Below are 21,986 nucleotides of genomic sequence, written 5' to 3'. Positions count from 1 at the left end.
GATTTGTTTTTGTTTTGTTTTTGAATGTCAGAAATGTATATTTGTGAATGTTGAGATGTTATATTGGTTTCACTGGTAAAAATAAATAATTGAAATGGGTATATATTTGTTTTTTGTTAAGTTGCCTAATAATTATGCACAGTAATAGTCACCTGCACACACAGATATCCCCCTAAAATAGCTAAAACTAAAAACAAACTAAAAACTACTTCCAAAAATATTCAGCTTTGAGATTAATGAGTTTTTTGGGTTCATTGAGAACATGGTTGTTGTTCAATAATAAAATTAATCCTCAAAAATACAACTTGCCTAATAATTCTGCACTCCCTGTATATATACGGAATATCTACATGTCTTTTTCAAGCCTTTATACTCAGTAACAACAGCATTTTAAGATGATTATCCTTTACTGTGTTTACTTGTCACATACATTATATACAGTAGGACAGACTGAAAAGAATAAACAGGATAACTCTTTGACCAGACTGAAAAACGCTGCCTTGCTAATCTGTCTAAGTAAAGCTTGGACTCATTTGCACAGGATTTGTGAAACCTATAAATAAACACAAAGCATCAAAAAGAAGGTTCCACTGAGGTAGACCTAATAACCCAGCTGATGTCTAGAGCGTCTGATCAAAACCCTAGCCCACCTATTTCTTTTATTATACATTTATCAAGCTTTATTCTGAAACCAATAAAATTACAGAACTTACAGTAAACTCAACGGCTAAACTGGATGGATGTCTTTTTTTCAGCCTTACAAACTATAGGGGACATTTATTATCTGCGCTATTTTTAGATTAATGAAAAGGTGTATACATGCTCACAGTCGTTGCCTGGTCACGCTCGTATTGTGGCCTGCAAACAGCATGTCCGCAATATGCGGGCAACGGCCAAGTGCACCCTGCATCACAGATGCGGACCTGAATGGGTCCGCAATCCGGAAACTGCGGTGCAGAACGGAGACAAGGAACCCCGCAGAAGCACTACGGAGTCCTTCCGTGGGGTTTCTCTCTGTGCGCCTGCAGTGCAAAAAATAGAACATGTTCTATTTTTTGGCGGTGCAGACGGATCACGGACACATTCAAGTTGAATAAGTCTGGATCCATCTGCAGAATCCGCACGGATGTTGCCCGTGCATTGGGGACTGCAAATTCCGATCCCCAATGCACGGAACGGCCAATCAACGACCGTGTGCATGAGCCCTAATACAGACAATTGCAATAAGCATAAACAAGATGAGTCACAAACTGGTACAGAATAGAGGGCCTGCCCATGAGGGCTTAAAATTAAATTGATGCTCATTATAAAAAAAACATACAAAATATGGTATATGTTTGTAGGATGCCCTATGTTGAATAGTGTAGACAGGTATACTATTTAGTACAGTAAAAATAAAAAAGATTAGGCAATGCCTGTTACCTTGACATATGTGTAACGTCATAAATTAATGTTTTGTCTCAGTGTGACTGCAGTGTGTTTCCTTGTTAGAAGTTTGTCCCTGCTATCTTCCTGTAGCCAGGCTCTGATGCGATAGCCCCTACCTCGTAACATCTTCTGTTGAACCCTGGCCAAAAAATCTTCTTTTCACCTAATGTTTGTGCAAAATTACACAGATTCAGTCTGGAATTGAACCCTGTCTTACAGATATCAGGTGAAGCTGATCAATAAAGACAACCATAGCCATACTGTCTCATTAGCCTCACACGTCAGTCTAGATATTAAATCAGAACATGTGTTTGCTCAATTTTTGATATTTGACACTTGCTTGTCATTGCTGAGTCACATGTCACCTGACAGTCATCTGACCCTGTCCATACCTCAGTAAACAAGCTGGGGACGGAAACATGGCAGACCGAGAGCCAGGGCACAGGACTGGAGTGGCAGGAAGCAGGTGAGTATGATTCTTTCAGTAGGTCAAACTTGCCATGGGGCTTACAAGCAAACCCTGAAAAAAACCTTTAAGCAATGGCGTAACTAGAAATAACTGGGCCCCACAATATATTTTTGAACTGGGCGTCCCAATCAATGTCTTTGTAACCCTCCACTCCTGTGACTAGTCAAGATCGCTCTCTCAGACCAGGCCAGGCAGCTGGTCCATCCATTTCCTACACTGTCTCTGTATATAATGCAATTTTATAATACTGTTGAGGGGGCCCTGACAATAAAATCTTTTAGTCCTCCTCCTGGGTGGGTCCCTTCTGAATTCAGGCCTCGAAGCAGTTGCTTACCCTATAGTTACGCCCCTGCCTTTAAAGGGGTTGTCCGAGTTCTGAAAAAAAATAATAAACCACTGAAAATCTGATGGGCAGCAATATATAATTAAGCTAAGTAAGTTTTATGCAAAAAAAAAAAAAATCTATTTCCTCATTTCCCTGGTTCTTGTCTGGCCCTTTGTTTACATGCAATAAAAACAATCTCTGCCCCTCCCCCTGCTCTGCTAAGGGAGTGGATACAAGAGCTGCCCTGAGTGACATGTCTTCCTGCTGGGAGACTCTGCAGCATGTTGTATGTGTAGGACTACAAGTCCCAGCTGTTTAATGACACTGCTAATACACACAGGATCTTCCCCCTACCTTCTTGTACAATGCTCTCTCTAGTTTATCAGCTCCTGTGTCCAGAATTGTCACTGGGGCGCAGCCAGCACAGTGACGTTACGTTTACAGGCTTGTAAACGAACTTTATCAGAGCAGGGAGAGAAGCTGACATCATAGATCATGTGACCCTCAGTGAAATCTGAGAAACCAGCCACTGGAGATAAAGTGAGTTAATTGGAAAGCTGTTATATTTGCCCAGTTAGGAACATAGAAAGAACAAAAAAAATAACTAGGACAACTCCTTTAAATATAGAAGCATTTAACTAAATCTACAGTTGTACAGCTTTAATACTGCCAATGCTGCTTGGCTTATTGGCTGAATTGCAGGTTTTCTCTGTGGTGTTTTTTTCTTCATTGTGCCAATATGTTTTTTTAATACATCTATGTATTGGGCAATTATGTGATATATTTCTTATCCTTATGAAATAAATGTTTCATGCACCTATTAAATATTATATTTATCATGATACAGTAATCTTTTATGTGGGTCTGTCTTCCATGGGGATGCAGATGAGTGTATAGTGGGTGGTTACCGGCGGTTAAAGCTTTGGTAAAAAAAAAACAGGGACCAGAGAAACCCACCATCAAAATCACTAAATCACATAACGAAGTAATGTGTAAAATCTGATGCCACAGTGTTTGAAAATGCTGCTTAAAGCTTTTGTGTAGAGGACTACATTATCAGTTATTTACACTTTAAAATGTTAAAAGCCCATGGCATCAATTAGGAGAATGTACTCTGGAGCAGTATAAACACAGAAATGCCAAGTTTATTTTAATGCAGTAGAGAAGCCCAGATATGCATAGTAAAAGGCCGGTTTAGAGGGGTTGTATCAGGTATTGGGTTCTGTTATTCACTTGGATGAAGTATTAAATGTGAACAGTGAAACTTAACTGCTCAACAGAATGAGTGACATGAGGAGCCGTGATTATACCTGATTATTAGCACTTCACCGGAAGCCCATCCCTACTGGAACAATGAAAGGACTCATTTTGTTGCAATACATTTAAAGGGTTTGTCTCACTTCAGCAAATGGCATTTATCATGGAGACAAAGTTAAAGGAGTTTTCTGGGATTTTAATATTGATGACTTAGCCTCAGGATAGGTCATCAATATCAGATTGGCGGGGGTCCGACACCCAGCACCCCTGCCAATCAGTTGGTTGAAGAGAAGGCCACGCTCCATGCGAGAGCAGTCTTCCCTTCATGGTTTACCTGCTCACCGTCAACATCACAGCGGTGAACATGTGTAATTACAAGTCTTCCCATTCATTTCTATGGGATGGCTCTGTAGTATTCACTTGAATAGGAAGGAGCCTTCCCATAGCAGTGAATGGGACAGCTTGTAATTACACATGGAAAAAAGAAAAATAAAGAAAAATAAAAACGCACAAGAGTAACTACTGCCCCAAGAGGTGCAATCAGTCGGGTGGGCTCACCCAGTCCACTCCAAAAAACAATATAATAGAATAAGATTAACTGGGCACTCTCAGGATATCTGGACTATTTAAAATTTATTAGCATATAATATCATAAAACAACAATAAATAACAGTATATACTGGCGGTGATAATAGAGGACTATCTATCTATAACAACTATACCATAATACACAACATGCAGTATAACATTATAAAACACATGGAAAATAGATATCTAAAATGTGGTAAAATTCAAGGAATAAAATGGAATAATCGACAATGAAATAATCGTATGAATATTCAGCCGAATATTCGTATGGGAAAGTCACGCAGCTAATGGTAGCGATAAAACAGTGTCCTCTGATGTTGTCCCATTCGATATAATAACAGGGGTATCCGAAGATTCTACAATCCCAATACGCAATCAATGCACATTCTCTTAAGCGGCGTCCCACTTATAGCATCCACCAGCGGCGTCCCACTGGACTAGCAGTCACAAGAGTTTTTAAATAGCTGGATATAATCGCTGGATAAAATCGAACGGTCTTACCGTCTCCCTTGATAAGTCGACAAAGATGATATTATGGTCCTCTGAGTATGTAGACCGATAGTTCATCATAAATTCGCACACTGGCAATTGTTTGGCACGTGTATTCAGGCCTTCTCCATGGACTTAGGCCTTACAAGTTCTATTCCGAATAAACCATTCGTGTGACAGACGATTCCTTCTTTGCGACAATCCAGTAAATTTTCCAGCTTCCCAAGTGGTCCAAAATTTGGGGTCCTGTCTAGGCTAGACGCGTTTTGGGGTATCGCATTACCCCTTCCTCAGTAGCTATCAGTCCCCCAAACAATCCTTTCTTATATAGTGGATGAACTATTCCCAAATCCTGGATCAAGTATTCCAAAAACCTGGAGTGGATCAACTGCAAAGAGATAGAGTGGACCAAACAGTTGATCCACTCCAGGTTTTTGGAATACTTGATCCAGGTTTTGGGAATAGTTCATCCACTATATAAGAAATGATTGTTTGGGGGACTGATAGCTACTGAGGTTGGGGTAATGCGATACCCCAAAACGCGTCTAGCCTAGACAGGACCCCAAATTTTGGACCACTTGGGAAGCTGGAGAATTGACTGGATTGTCGCAAAGAAGGAATCGTCTGTCACACGAATGGTTTATTCGGAATAGAACTTGTAAGGCCTGAGTCCATGGAGAAGGCCTGAATACACATGCCAAACAATTGCCAGTGTGCGAATTTATGACAAACTATCGGTCTACATACTCAGAGGACCATAATATCATCTTTGTCGACTTATCAAGGGAGACGGTAAGACCGTTCGATTTTATCCAGCGATTATATCCAGCTATTTAAAAACTCTTGTGACTGCTAGTCCAGTGGGACGCCGCTAGTAGATGCTATAAGCGGGACACCGCTTAAGAGACTGTGCATTGATTACGTATTGGGATTGTAGAATCTTCGGATACCCCTGTTATTATATCGAATGGGACAACATCAGAGGACACTGTTTTATCTCTACCATTAGCTACGTGACTTTCCCATACAAATATTCAGCTGAATATTCATACGATTATTTCATTATCGATTATTCCTCGAAATTTACCACATTTTAGATATCTATTTTCCATGTGTTTTATAATGTTATACTGCATGTTGTGTATTATGGTATAGTTGTTATAGATAGATAGTCCTCTATTATCACCGCCAGTATATACTGTTATTTATTGTTATTTTATGATATTATATGCTAATAAATTTCAAATGGTCCAGATATCCTGAGAGTGCCCAGTTAATTTTATTCTTGTAATTACACATGTTCACCTCTGCGATGTCGATGGCAAGCAGGTAAACAATTTAGAGAATGCTGACCTCGCACGGAGCGCACCCTTCTCTTCAACCAGATGATCGGCGGGGGTGTCTGATTCCCACCAATTTGATATTGATGACCTGTCCTGAGGATAGGTCATCAATATTAAAATCCTGGAAAATCCCTTTAATACAAGGGACTAATGTATTGTTAGCGTCCATATTGCTTCCTTTGCTGGCTTGATTAATTTTTCCATCACATTATACACTTTTTGTTTCCATGGTTACAACCACATTACAATCCAGCAGTGATGGCCATGCTTGCACTGGAAAAAGAACTGGCCTCTCTGGTGGCCGATACTGTGGGAGTGCGCATGGGACAGCACTTTTTCCTGGAGTGTGCAAGCATGGTCACCACTGCTGGATTGCAGGGTGATTGTAATCATGGAAACGAGAAGTGTATAATGTGATGGAAAATTAATTCGAGCCAGCAGAGGAGGTAACATGGACTATAAATAATACTTTAGAAAAGTGTCTTGTGTTAAATTTCTCTACAGGATAATTTGCTGAAATAAGACAACCCCTTAAATTTTTCCCTTTGTAAAGTTGGTCATACACATTAGATAAATGTTGGCTGAACCTGCCAATTTCAGCCGGACCAACTGACCTTCTAGTGTGTACAGTGACCTCCCAACTCTCCTCCGATGGCAATGTTGTGGGAGATAAGTATCCAGCAGTTGAATTTCAATTGCCCACTCTTGGTCAGGCCAAGAAGAGCAAGCATGTGTATGGAGGAGTTTGTGAAGAATTTGGCCAACAGCTATCTAACGTTTATGACCAATCTAAGACTTGCACAGTTACACGGTAAGGATATTTTTTGTAGGAAGCTTTTGAGGGGTTTTCTGAGACTTTTAAACTGATGACCTATCTTCTGAATAGGTCATCAGTATCTGATCGGTGGGGTTCCAATGCTTGGAACCCCCGCCAATTGACTGTTTGAGAAGGCACCGATCAGATACTGATGACCTATCTATCAGGATAGGTCATGATTGTAAAAGTCTCAGAAAAATCCCTTTAAATTCCCTTTTAAGGGTGAGAGCCCCATTGAGAATGATAGACTATCTTCTCTAAACGCTTAAAGGGTTGTCCAAGATTTTGATATCGATGACCTACTGCTGTGGCCTCTTCCAAGGCCAGTGACTTGACATTCATCAGTCACATGGCTTAAACGCAGCTCAGTCCCATTCAAGTGAATGGGGCTGAGCTGCGATAACAATCACAGTCACTATCCAATGGATGAAGCTGTGCTTTGAAAGCTGCGAGGAGGCCATGGTGCTCACCAGAGTACCACAGCTTCCTTGAACAGATGGGTGTCAATCTGATATTATTGATCTATTCTGAGGATAGTTCATCGATATCAGAATCTCAGAAACCCCTTTAATTACAGGCACTCTTACCTACAGGGACAAGACAGCATGGCGGCCCTAGCCATCCAGCAGTTTTTTTGTTTTGTTTCAAGTGCATTTATATATTTTATCTTGGGATCTGCAACACACCAACTGCCCTAACCAACAGATATGGAGGTGGAACACCGGGAAAGTGGAAGAGGAGGGCTTCATTGCACATTTAGTGTGGGCAGGTGCTACAGTCCTCAGAGGTGTATCACCCAATGACTGGAAGATCATCATAATAGAGTTTCAAAGCAAGCTGACAGGAAAATAGTTTTAAACATAATATTTCAGATATATATACCCAGAAAGGTTATTTGAGGTGAGGAAGACTGCAAAACCAGTGTTTGCATTTGACACAGCATAGTTGAAAAAGCTAAGAAAATATTTAGCTGGGAGTTGTTAGAATATTGCTGGTTTATGCTTACTTTCTTAACACACTGCCAAATAACTTGTATATGATAGTACAGAGCACAAAAAGAATACATAGAGGAAAGGGATTTGTTTATGGTGCCACAATGTACACTGTCTGGGATCAGCAAGCTTTTTCTTTCTTCTAGTGGACTTCTAGCTAATGTAGTCTGTCATATAACAAGTATTCCTGCAATCCGCATTTGCGGATCCGCAATACATGTACAACGTTCTGTGTGCATTCCGCATCACGGATGCGGACCCATTCACTTCAATGGGTCTGCAAATCCGGAGATGCGGAATGGTGCAGAACGGAAGCACGGAGCGGAACCCTACAGAAGCACTACGGAGTGCTTCTGTGGGGTTTCGTACCGTACTTCCGTTCCGCAAAAAGATAGAACATGTCCTATCTTTTTGCGGAACAGCCGGATCGCGGACCCATTAAAGTGAATGGGACCGCAATCTGCTGCGGCTGCCCCACAGTGGGTGTTCGTGCATAGTGGCCCGCAATTTGCGGGCTGCAGCACGGCCACGGGGCGCACACGTTCGTGTGCAAGAGGCCTAACAGCTGATTGGTGAGGGTGTCAGACCCACACTGATTAAATATTAATGACCTATCCTGAGAATAGGTCATCAATATCTGGAGCCTGAAAAACCCCTTTAACCCCTTGGCGACCTCTTTAAAGATTTCTAACAGCAGAGACCCACAGTGGATGTATGTGATCAGCCCTATGGCTGATGGTATACATTTAACCCCTCAGATGCTATGGTTAAATGTGACCATGGCATCTGACCGGTTTGGAAGCGGGAGTCACGTGCTCTCGTGCCCGTAACAGCGTTCCCCAGCTGAAATATAAGAACTTGTTACATTATAGTAATAGCCGGAAGCCTCAAGCAGGCTCCAGTAGCTTTAACTAGAATATACCAATACAGGACAGCAGGTGGCAGCACTGTATTGGTATATTGTAAATGGAGTGTTCTATGATGGCTATATAGCCATCACTGAACACAATGAGCAATCTAATGATTGCCAGTTATAGTCACCTGGGGTGACTAAAGTAAAAAGTAAAAAAAGTAAAAAAAAAAAAGTTTTTAAAACCTATAAAAAAAATTATGTTCAAATCACCCCCTTTCCCCAAAATAAAAATAAAAATACATAACCAATAGAAAATACATATTTTGTCACTCCCCCCCCCACATAATTTATAAAAAGCGATCATAAAGATATACACACTTCAATATGGCATAATTGAAAAGTACATTGGAAAAAAAGAGCCCTCATACAGCTCTGTACACATAAGTACAAAAAAAGTTAGAGGTCAGAATATGGCGATAAAAAGAAAAAAACTTTTTTTTTCTATTTTTTTTTTTCAGTATTAAAATGCAATAAAAACTATACAAGTGTGGTATCGTTGTAATCTTACTGACCTGCAGAATGAAGCTAATAGGTCAATTTTACCTCATAGGTAATGTGAATGGAAAAATAAAAAAGTTAAAGTGGTATTCCCATCACAGACAATGGGGGCATATCGCATATCGCACCTACACGGAGAACAGAGCGGGGAAGGTGGCGGAGGGCGCACTGCACATGCTCAGCCACCCTCTATTAATTTCTATGGGGCCGCGGCCGAAAATAGCCGAGCAATGGCTCGGCTATTTCCGTCGGCCCCATAGAAAATAATGGGAGCAGGGGCTGCGCAAGCGCAGTGTGCTCCCATTCACTTGTGTTTGGAGAGCGCTTGGCGGTGGCCGGACCCGGGGAAACTCGGGGTCTTCCAGCCACCACTCTCCGCGCTCCGTTTTCGGCATAGGTGCGGGTCCCAGAGGTGGGACCTGCACCTATCAGACACTGGGGGCATATCCTAGCCTGTGGATAAGATATTGAAAACCTCATTCACATGTGCCATACTATAAAGTGTAGCAGGTTTGGAAATTTAAACTTTATCTTTAAGGTTTATTTCAATCTCGGTCTTGCATGGCAGAGATAGGAATAACCACAGTAAGTGCCGGCCAGGGGTAGGTGGAAATATGGAAATTGACGAGCCTCATGTGCTCCACTGTTTGTTACTCCCTACTGGGGTGAATCAAAAATAGAATGAATGAAAAATAGAGCGCAGCAAACCATGCTGTCTCCATAACCCTCGAGTTACTGAAAACAGCGTAGCTTGTTGTGCTATGCTGTTTTGAATAGCTCCCATTCACTGCTATGGGAGCTACATAAACAGGAGAGCACATCTGGCCCACATAGGTCAACATCTGGCCCACAGTTTAGGTAATCAGCTAATCAGCCTGAAACAGCTGTGCGCTGGGGGTGAAGGCGTTGGACCTCAATGGTATGATATTAATGATTTGTCCTGAGGAGAGGCCATCAATATCCATGTACCAGAAAACCCCTTTCATTTTATAGACTGTTTATTTGGTTTATGGAATATGTAGTTCTTTTCTATTTACTTCTCTATTGTATAAAATTGGTGGTTAGCATATTGATTTCTTTATACATCACTTCTAGTTGATGCTATTTTATATTGCACTTAGTTGGAGACATCAAATGAAATAAAAATGTTTCTTGTAATGAATAATTTGTTTGTATGTTATCGTCCATAATTTAGGGCCTATTTGGTTCAAAATGATAGATTAGCATATGGATATTTTACTTCCTGTGTTTAGTCTAAATTGTGGCATATTTATTTAAATATTTTCCTATTCCCACAGTGTTGTACACTTGTTATTTCCCCTAGTGTCATCATCATTCATTCACACACACACACACACACACACACACACCATTGGTTTCAGAACAGTTCACAAACTAGGGCTCCATCCACAGATAGGCAGATAGCTAAACTATTGAAATAACAGGGCCTAAAGGTCCAAAGGTCCATAATGTGTCCCCCAAGCCACATGTGACCCAGTGACTTAATGCTTTGAGGACAAGTCGCCGCTGTGGCAAGTCATTGGCTGTAGCAGCAGATGTTACCCACTTCCATGCCAGAACTTAACAAGCAGGGACCAGAGGGCCGTGAACTAAAGGTGCCTTTCAGGGGTCCTGAAGGGAGGAACCAAAATTTGTTCAAAAAGTGGAAAATCCCTTTAAACCTAGTCAGAAGACCTGGGCAAAACAGAGATATGCCCCTTAAACGAGTTTAATTGAAGTACATTCAATGTTCATTCAACCAGTGGGATCCTCCCCTTTTTAATTTAAGACACTCTCAGGGCACCACATCTCAGGGCACGTCTGTTTCTACACAAGGTCCCACTGACCACTGATAAAAGACACTATGCTCGATCTTGGCCAAAAGGCAATCAATCTTGCTCAAGGCTCTCTGGTACTGCATTTCTTACTGCTCCCACCAACAGCTTATGGTGAGTCTTGCAAGAAACAAACCCTTTGGGTCTCTGATAATATCCACTTTGGTTCTGAAGTGATCACTACACTGTTTAACAGGATCATAGGCAGCATAAATAAAAAGTATTGGCCTGATGCTCCTTTTATCGCATATCTGTCACAAGGGAAGTTTTCTTTCAACAAATATTAAATAGTACAAACATAAGAATATACAGTACCACATTTTTGTAATATTAGTGAAATTATTTCATGTGAAAAGTATTTGCCCTAGGGCCTGGTCGTGCTAATAATAATTGCAATCAAATACTGCCTATGACATGATATGTCATTCGTTTTGCTGCTGAGGAATTTTAACTGTTAATGGGGTTATGCCATGACTAATGTAAAAAATTAAAATCAGACATCATATAGAACATGACAATCTCTTTGTGACAAAGCCAGAACCAGCCGTGTACCTCACATGGATCCAGAGATCTCCACTTTCATTGCTCTACTAGATTTATATGAAGCTGACAGCTCAAGGGGAGTGTCTTTTCTGCTGCAGCTAAGGGGGCGTGTCCATACTCTCCCTATCACAGCTCAAGGGGAGTGTCTTTTCTGCTGCAGCTAAGGGGGCGTGTCCATGCTCTACCTATCACAGCTCAGGGGGCAGTTGAAGGATAAAACTGAGCATGTGCGGCCATCTCAGTGAGCAGGACAAAGAAATAAGATACATTTTATTGAATAGTTCAGTGGCTATACAAAATGTTTTTATTACATGCAGTTCCAAAAGTATTCAGATCCAGGGGCTGGTTTGAACACTGTAGAATATTTTTTTGTGTGACAACCACTTTAACGGTTTTTGTGCATGAACTGCTGATTTCAGGTCCTGCCCCAGCCTTTGTATTGTTAAGTTTGGACTTTCACAAGGCTGAAGATGGTGACACGCTAGACCGTATACCATCCAATGTGTATAAGGGTATCTCGACTCTAATCTGACAGCAGATGTCGAGGAAAAGAATGGTCAGGTATGTTAGAATTCCGTATGCCGAGCCCTATTTTCTTCTCATGAGAGATGAACTGCTGCCAGAGGTGTCTGACAGTGGCTCATTCCTCTCTCCCTATTGAGAACACATGCACACTCAGCCAAGTCATATGTACATGTGTATAGGACGGTTCAAAGGAATAGATGTTGGCTGACAGCTATCTAAGCTGTATGGTACCTGTATCTTCTTGTACAGAACTACTGTCTTGCACCAAATCCAGATTCAGCTTATAACGATATACTGTAATTGTGCATTCTACTTCCATGTTCCTTACCCATTAGTTGTGCTTCTTTTATGTCAAGTTACAAGGTCTGTTATGTGTGTTCTTTGCACTTATTTGTATCAGCCTTGCATGTTTGTGTCCATTTTACTAGTTCCTGTACATTATACTATTTTGTAAAATTTAATAAAACATTGACTATTAGACAAAGGAGTTTCCACGCAACAAAGAGTTCCCATCACGTCACCTGTATTTTTCACAGTTGGTACAATGCTGTTATTGTGGTAACATGTATATGGTTTAAGTTTGGGAATCATCCTAGTGTGTTTCTTTAATTATGATGTCTAGTAATTGATGTTCCCCTTGGATCAATCATTTGTACCCTGCTATTCTATAAACCCCATATAAACCAGTCTCCCTCAGACTGTAGAGAAACCTATGCTTAAGGGGTTTTCCAAGATGTTAATACTGATGAACTATCCTCTCGATATCTGATCGGTGGTGGGTGTCCAACACCCGGGCCCCCGCAGATCAGCTGTTCGAGAAGGCAGTGGCACTCGTAGTAGCACCTCTGCCTCCTCACTGCTTTTCCTAGGCCGAGTGATGACACGTTTATCGGTCATGTGGCCTAGGCGCATCTCCGTCTGATTGAAACGAATAGGGATGAGCTGCTATACCTAGCACAGCCACTATACAACGTACGGTGCTGTGCTTGGTGAGCACGGAGAAGGCCGCAATGCTTTCCAAACAGCTGATCGGCAGGGAGTCCAGGGGGTCCGACCCCCACCGATCAGATACTGATGACTTATCCAGTGGATAGGTCATCAGTAATATAATTTTGGAAAACCCGTTTGCATTCACACGTCCACAATTGTGGTCCGCATCCGTTCTGCAATTGTGCGGAACGGTTGCGGACCCATTCATTCTTTATGGGGACAGAATGGATGCAGACAGCACACAGTGTGCGGTCTGCATCCACATTTCCGGAGCGCGCCGCCGATCTTCCGGTCTGCGGCTCTGGAAGAAAATAGAACATGTCCTATTCTTGTCCGCAATTGCGGACAATAGGCATTTCTATGGGGGTGCCGGCCGGAATACACTACGGACGTGTGAATGGACCCTTACTGAGGCTGAGATTGTCTGCAGTCTCCAGGGATGCTCTGAATCTTCCTGTTGTCTTAAGTTTTCTCCATTTGAAAGCCATGTCATTCAATAGAGTCCCGGAGCCATGAAAAAGCTTTTTCAATAACTTTTTCATTAACTTTTTCATTAACTTTTTCAATAACTTTTTCAATAACTTTTTCTCTCATTTCATCATGGCATTTCATTTGACTGTGGTAAGTATTTCAAGAAGGCTTTAAATGTTTCAAGTGGGTGTGAATATCTAAATCACAGCAAGGCGTAGCTAATATCAGTTAGTGATAGCAGTGCACAAATACCTTGGTAAGAAACAACACTCAACCACTGAAATGCAGCAACAAACCAAGTGTTTACCTTTGGGAATAGTAATCTGACAACTTAAGTCAAAATCTTGCTGCAGACGATAAAATGCAACTTCCTGTAGCCGTGCGCGCTCCAGTTCAGAGAGACTTTGTATGGGAACCGATTTCAGACGGACAGTTCGGCCAGACATACTGTTCCATGTAAAATCACCCTAATGACAAAGAAAAACATATTGTTTTATATCTTACAAGGCACAAAATATTACTCAAATCTGAAACAATTAAAGGGGTTGTCCCACAAAAAAACATATCCCGTATCTACATGAAAGGGCATAAATGTCTGACTGGCAGGGGGTTCAATGCTGGCCCCCGGATCCCATGGACCACACTTTCCCCCATTTGAATGCAGTAGTATTCCTGCATGTGCACTGCTGCTCCAGAGCTGTGAGCTTGTGTACGGCTATCTTCAGCAGTCCTATAGAGTTGAGTGACCACCACTCCATTCAAATGAAGGAACAAGGGGCCGATGTTCTCATGATCTGTGGGGGACAGGACAGTAGTTCCCCCACCGATCAGACATCCATCCTGCACATAGGGGATAAGTGTTTATTATCAGACAACCCCTTTAAAGAACTTTTCTTAACCAGTGTATCTGGCCCCTTCAAACTGAACATCCACATAGGCTGCCTTAGAAGGATCTATTCCTATACAGGTGCTGAAAAATCTTTGGACACTTAGAACAAACGTATACATAGGGCCCCATTTACTCAACAGATGCCAAAAGGTTTCCTTTCAACATACAATGAACCAGTATGCATTTTTTACAACATGATCCTGTGGAAGACATATGCCATTGCAGGCCTATATGGTAGCATACATTGGAGCCATCTATCAAAGGTACAGTATATGACAAAAAATACTCTAGGCATATACCTTTGGTGGAAGGCAAAATGAGATGTGAACAACAAAGCCTGCATGTGTACATGTTAACTCAGCATGTGATAACAGCTAAGTTCTCCAAGATCTCTGGGACTGACTTGTACAGTAGAAACTGTCAGCATGTATATGAGATAAATGAGTCTATAAGATACAGTAGGAGTACATGAGATAAATATAAAAACAGAGAACCACTTTACAAAAACTCTTGGGGACATTTACTAAGACCGGCATATTACACATAATCTTAATCTATCCCCTGCTGGCATCAGACGCACAACAACTATCAAGAAGAGCGCACCTATTGTTGTGGAGCATCTGTGCAGTTCCATACGCCAAAATGGAAATCTACGGCAGCAAGAAAACTCGCATAGATTTCTGCTATAATCTGTGTTACTTTTCTGGTGTAGATTATTAAAAAAAATTCATGGGCTGGCTACGCCAGTCCTGAACTGCCCACCCCCTGTCTTGCTCTAGGGGAACTCCAAACCATAAAAAGTCAAAAAACTTTGCGCAAGTATAGTAGGCACCAAACTTGGCAACCCTTTTTGGTTCCAGTTTTCTGGTGGACAGGGAATAATAAATGTCCTCCTTTATGTATATGCACAAGACAAAAGGTTTCTCTTTGTGAAAGTTGTAGAATGTTTGATTATAAACAAAATGAAACATTGTAACAGTAGCCTTTACAATAAATACAGATTTAAAGAGGTTGTCCAAAATTTTGATATCTTCAGCCGAGGTCATCAATATCTCATCGGTGGGATCCCTACTCTAGGGACCCCCGACGTTAAGCTGTTTGAAGAGGCTGAAGGTGAGTGCCGCAGGTGCCGCAGCCTCCTCACAGCTTACAAAGCACAGTGCCGTACATTGTATAGGGGCTGTGCTTGGTATTGCAGCACAGGCCCATTCACTTGAATATGTGACCGATATACGTGACATCACTGGCCTATGTATTTAATATAATTATGCATCCATTGGAATTTTTTTTTAAAATCACACCCAGTGTATTTGTCTAGAATATTCTGTTGGAAGCATTTAAGGCATCAGTGCACTTTTGTACCCTGTATCACTTTCACCGAGAGTAATTCTTGGATATATGATTTGGCTGCTATGTAGAAAAAGGAATGTAACATACATTACTTGAATACTTTGTGTAATGTAAGTAATGTAAGCTAAAATGCATTTATTTTTCCTAACATCATACACACTGGCAAAATTTTCTCTGAAAATATACTCAAAACTTTAATGTAAGCAGTGAAACGGCCCATTTGTTTGAGTATTTATATAAAGTATGATGACTTGCCAGAATTTGGATTGCGATGAGACCCACAATACATAAAAAATTATTATAGCCCTGCACAAGAGGTGTTAGAAAACAGAGGCCCCTATGCACATATATAAAGCATCTACCGCTCTATACATTTCCTGTGGTAATGGAAGAATAACATTCTTGAACTGTGCCCATATTTTCATATTATTGGACATTATGAAAATCTGTGAGAAGCATATTCTCCCCGGTAAGAAGTCAAGACTGTTTATCTTAGTCTTCACTGCATACTGGTGTCTATAACTTCACACCTACTAGAAGTAAGCTTGACATCGAAACATACATTGCTCAGGCCTCAGTGTACTGTACATGCAATACAGTGGGACAAATGGGAACACAAAACCTACTCTCATGAATAATGTTTCCCTGCCAACTGATTCAGCTAGAATGAAAGAGCCTAAAGTTCAGAAGAATCAAGAGCCAAAAGCAAAATGTGAAGTGGGCTGCACTTGAATGTCTCAAAGACCATCCAGAAATCAGGCAAAACCCCAGAAGCCAGAGTCGCAGCTTTTCTCTGTGGGGGAAGCATGCCGACAAGACACTACGTAATGACAAAGCTATCATGCAGAAGCTCTGAATCACATGAGTGAACAATATTGAAGGCCTTAGTCCAATGACGACCAAGTCTGACATTGAATGTCATTTACAGTTTATCTAATTAAAATATTAAGCTTAGATAGATGGGGGCACCCAGTCTGTGGATGATGGTTGTCTTCCCAAGTTCTTTAACTGTGGATTATGTATGCCACCTCATTCCACCCCTGCTGGTTTCTTTATGACATGCAATGTGTCATAGTATGTAGGACTTAAAAGGGTGTGGAAGAAAGGGGGGCTTGGCCAGACCTAAAGGAAAGCTTACATACGTCATGCATCATGTCTCCACTTGTCATGATGTAAGTGACACCACCGCAGACAGTGGTTGGCTGCAAATGATGTCAAACCAGATGTTTACAGCAAGGAGCCCAGCAGAGCATAGCAGGCCTGGAGGAGCGGGGGGCCAGCACCGGGAAGCAGGTAAGCCTCCCTTTACAAGTGTGTGTGTAGGGGAGAAGACTTGCCAAAAAAAAAAAAACATTTTTGAACAGCCCCTTTAAAAACATAAGTTGAAGCATCCAGTATTGCAAACACTGACATACGGTAGATATTCATAGGCTAATTTGACAAATAAGCAATTGTTAAAATAAAAAATTAATTCGAGCGGGCAAACAAGTGAGGTTTAAATTTCTACCCCTGAGAACGGGGCCAACTAAATGACTTTACGGGTAGTGCATGTTAATTTATAATTTGACACCTTTATAAACCTATTACGGTACTGCATAATACTATGGCAGTGGCTTAGGGGCGTCATACGTGATGGCAGGCTTCCTTTAAAAAAATATGCTTGTCTGTACATAATTTCACAATGTTTTCATACTTGTACATGTATGCATGTTTATAGATGTTCAGATGTGTTATAAGCTTTTACTATTTATGAAGAACATATCTCTAGGTAAACTAAAATTGAGTTAAAGGGAACCTGTCATCAACTTTATGCTGACCTCACTGAGGGCAGCATAAAATAGTGACAGAAATGCTGATTTCAGCGGTGTGTCACTCATGAGCTAAAAGTAAGTGGTTTCTGAGAACCAGCATCATAATCATTGCAGCACAGGCCTTGACAAGAGTCAAATCTACTTGAGAAGAGTCATGGTTATTCATAATCTCCTGCTCTCACCCATCTGCTGATGATTGGCAGTTCTCTCCTAGAGAGAAAGGGAGAAAACTAGGTAGAAGACTGTCAATCATCAGCAGGTGGGCAGGAGAGCAGGAATTCATGAATAACCAGGACTCTTCTCAGGTGGCCGGGACTCTTTTCCAGGTCCAGTCTGCAATGATTGTGATGTTGGTTCTCGGCAACCACTTACTTTTAACTATTAAATGACAGACCGCTGAAATCAACTCACCTGTCTCTACTTTATTCTGACATCTGGACAGCAAAAAGCTGATGACAGGTTCCCTTTAAATTGTTAATCTACCTTTTACATCCACTGGTTTTTCATACTTTAATTAGGGGTACTGTATGCTTTTAATGCTAGTGAAACTAAGAAAATAACAAAAGAGAAAAAATGTTTTTTTCATAAAAATATATTACCTTCTGCCATGTTACCTTCTCCATGACATGAACTGTAGCTCATATATAAATTTGATCAAACATCAATAATTAAAATATTAATGGCCAGAGCCTAAAGCTAAAAGGAGAACAGATGATTAAAGTTAAACTAAACTGCATATTTCTCTTTGTATATAACTTCTGATTAGTAACACTCTCTTCCCCTAATGGTCCAGATGTGAGATTATACTTGTGTTCTAGCACATGATTTATAAAATGAGGTCATTTGTGTAACAGGGCAACATTACTTCTAATGCTAAGTATAGACCAGGAGATATCTATAAACAAATATAAGTTTCATGTAGATTGTAAGCCCTCACGGGCAGGGCCCTCTCTCCTTCTGTACCAGTCTGTAACTCGTCTTGTTTACGCTTAGTGCAATTGTCTGCATTATGTATGTGCGCCTCTTATCAGATGTACAGCGCTATGGAATGAATGGCGCTTTAATAATAAATAATAATAACTATTGACAAGTGGCAACATCGTACCTGCTCCCATATAAGCATGTGAAATAATGTATAGAAAATAGAAGTGTAACCTTATATACACTACACACTGCAATATTTCCTAGCTCTAGGTAGACATTTTGAGGAACAATACAGAAAAAGATAAGGAAAGGTCGACCAAAAATATTGTGTATATACAGTACAGACCAAAAGTTTGGACACACCTTCTCATTCAAAGAGTTTTCTTTATTTTCATGACTATGAAGGCATCAAAACTATGAATTAACACATGTGGAATTATATACATAATAAACAAGTGTGAAACAACTGAAAATATGTCATATTCTAGGTTCTTCAAAGTAGCCACTTTTGCTTTGATTACTGCTTTGCACACTCTTGGCATTCTCTTGATGAGCTTCAAGAGGTAGTCACCTGAAATGGTCTTCCAACAGTCTTGAAGGAGTTCCCAGAGATGCTTAGCACTCTGGGAAACCATCTTGATTGGGTTCAGGTCCGGTGACTGTGGAGGCCAGGTCATCTGGCGCAGCACCCCATCACTCTCCTTCATGGTCAAATAGCCCTTACTTTCAAAGTTTTCCCAATTTTTCGGCTGACTGACTGACCTTCATTTCTTAAAGTAATGATGGCCACTCGTTTTTCTTTACTTAGCTGCTTTTTTCTTGCCATAATACCAATTCTAACAGTCTATTTCAGTAGGACTGTCAGCTGTGTATCCACCTGACTTCTCCTCAACGCAACTAATGGTCCCAACCCCATTTATAAGGCAAGAAATCCCACTTATTAAACCTGACAGGGCACACCTGTGAAGTGAAAACCATTTCAGGGGACTACCTCTTGAAGCTCATCAAGAGAATGCCAAGAGTCTGCAAAGCAGTAATCAAAGCAAAAGGTGGCTACTTTGAAGAACCTAGAATATGACATATTTTCTGTTATTTCACACTTGTTTGTTATGTATATAATGCCACATGTGTTAATTCATAGTTTTGATGCCTTCAGTGTGAATCTACAATTTTCATAGTCATGAAAATAAAAAAAAATCTTTGAATGAGAAGGTGTGTCCAAACTTTTGGTCTGTACTGTATGTTGATAAATGTTTCTTATTGTAGAACTCAGAATTCTTATGCGTTTAAAACTCTGCTTCATGAGACAAATCAATTCTTACAAACGGATTAGCTCATCTCTAGTACAGAGTCTACATGAGTATGTATGTAGTTAGTAGTCTGTGCTTTAAAATGGCGCCAGTGCCATATCAACATTCATCCACTTTTACTCATCTTAATCTTGGCAAACCTGTGAAGCCCCTTTGCGGAAACCTGGTATTCCGGGAACACAGTTGAGACGCCCCGTCGGAAATGTATCATTTGTAGAGGCTTTATAGTCAGTTTTAAGTCAGTTAAGTCTTTGCTTTGCGAGGTTGAGCGAAATTTATGAAATGGCGCACAGTAATAATGTATTTGGTGCAAGTGTAAAGTGTTGTACACCTATGTGCCTGGCCTGGCGATGAGACTTTATAAAATGTTGCACATCATAAATGACACTTAAAGGTGTTATAGTCTGAAATCCTGACCTACTTTTTACTCCACTTCCAAAAGTGGCAAGGCTCGCCAAATGTCGCAAAAATATGCACTAAATGTCACACGCGGGCATCACTTGGGACATAGCAGACTTGATATTTCATCCAACCAATCCAAATTTAGTTTATTTATACAATGAATTGTAACTAATTAGTGGAAACAGTCAATATATTTCCCTAATGCATGTGATTTACTGTCATTCCGACAGTCTATTAGCTTTGATTAATAAGACTATTTCCCATGGAGCATTGATTGGAAAATAAGTCTCTTTAAATAGAAACAGTACCCACACCTTGCTCTGTATCCATGACATTTCATCCGGGCAGCCAGTGCCATGTCCTGTACTGATGAGGAGCATTAAAGGGGTTTTCCAAGATTTTGATACTGATGAACTATCCTCAGGATAGGTCATCAGTATCTGATCATGGAGGGTCCAACACTCGGGACCCTCACGAACAAGCAGTGGCGCCTTGTATAAGCAGCAGTGCTTAGTATCACGCTCAGCCCCATTAAGTAATGGTAAATGGGGCTGAGCGCAATACCAAGCACTGCCGCTATACAATGTAGTGAGCTTTCCTTTGTAAGCCCAGAGAAGGCTCACAGGAGTGCCACTGCCTTCTCAAACAGCTGATCGGCAGGGGTCCCAGGTATCGGACCTACTTCGATCAAATACTGATGACGTATCCTGGGGATAGGTCATCAGGATCAAAATATCGGAAAAGCCCTTTAACCCCGAAACCACTTTCATCTTTGGAACTTGCATACAGACTGCAGAACAACTTCTATGTATGGCACAATCTTTTTGCAGCAGATTTTTGAAAACCTTTCTAAAAGAAAACTGTCTTTGATGCTCATATCAACCGATCACAGTGCACCTTGCATTTTTCAAAAGGATAATACAAAGTAAAATCTGTGTTGTGCTTGCTGCTATGGGCAAGAACTTTTCTATTAGAAAGTTTCATAAATACCCCCCATACTTTACATCGTATCACTTCTTTTTAGCTCTAATAGTCTCATTCTGCAGTTGGAAACAGATGAAAACCAGATCCACATTACCGAGTCCGTTCTAAGAATGCCATGTGTGTAGAACAATGTTCAATGCTCATTATAATTTATTATGAATTTCATAGGAAATGTATTATTTTGAAACTACAAATACAACTAACATTTTTTATTAAAAACCACGCATAGCCAACCAACAGAGTCTGTGTTTTGGAGAACAGGTAGTATAAAATTAAATCAATAGACACTGCAGCCAGACTGCATTGCTTGTAATTTTGGGCCTGATTCCGACTGCTGTGTATGTTTCCATTACGGCCCAGGACTCATTCCCTTACCGTTATGCTGGCTTCTTGTTGCCACCTTACAATATAGTGCTGCCCACTTAGTACCCCTCTTACAGTAGTCAAGGCCCCTGACAAGCACACCATGCTTTCACCAGCAGGCATGATGCAGTGACATAATTATGCCTGCAGGGCTGAGTAAGACAGCGCACAAGCTGAGGATCATCCCCTGGCCTGCCGTCAGCCTGTGCACTCTCCTGCTCAGCAGGCATGATGATATCACTTCACTGTGCCTCCTATTGGGGAGAGCCTGATGTGATCATCAGGGGAACAAGCCTAGGTATTACTTTTTCATTTTATAAATAATACAGGGGCTTCACTACTGTAAAGGGGGCCCTAAAGTAGCAGCACAAGTATAAAGGGGGCACTAAGGGACCAGCACTACTGTAAGGGGCATTCTTCTCTGTGGGGATACTAAGGGGGCATTATACTGTGAAGGGGCACTAAGGGGG

General features: G+C 41.0%; 1 protein-coding gene across 4 annotated transcripts in view; it reads right to left on the bottom strand.

The window, feature by feature from the left end:
* The window catches only part of ARHGAP6 (Rho GTPase activating protein 6), a 656,522-nt gene that overhangs the window by 80,972 nt on the left and 553,564 nt on the right, over window positions 1–21,986 (bottom strand). For all 4 annotated transcript variants that reach the window (XM_040424989.1, XM_040424990.1, XM_040424991.1 and 1 more), the window contains one exon: window positions 13,791–13,950. In XM_040424989.1, the coding sequence (XP_040280923.1) occupies window positions 13,791–13,950 (160 nt within the window). The remainder of the gene's footprint in view (window positions 1–13,790; window positions 13,951–21,986) is intronic.

This window comes from Bufo bufo, chromosome 3 (assembly GCF_905171765.1).
Source record: "Bufo bufo chromosome 3, aBufBuf1.1, whole genome shotgun sequence".
NCBI lineage: Eukaryota > Metazoa > Chordata > Amphibia > Anura > Bufonidae > Bufo > Bufo bufo.
The sequence above is the reverse complement of the archived record's forward strand: the minus strand, read 5'-3'. Positions and strand labels throughout refer to the sequence as shown.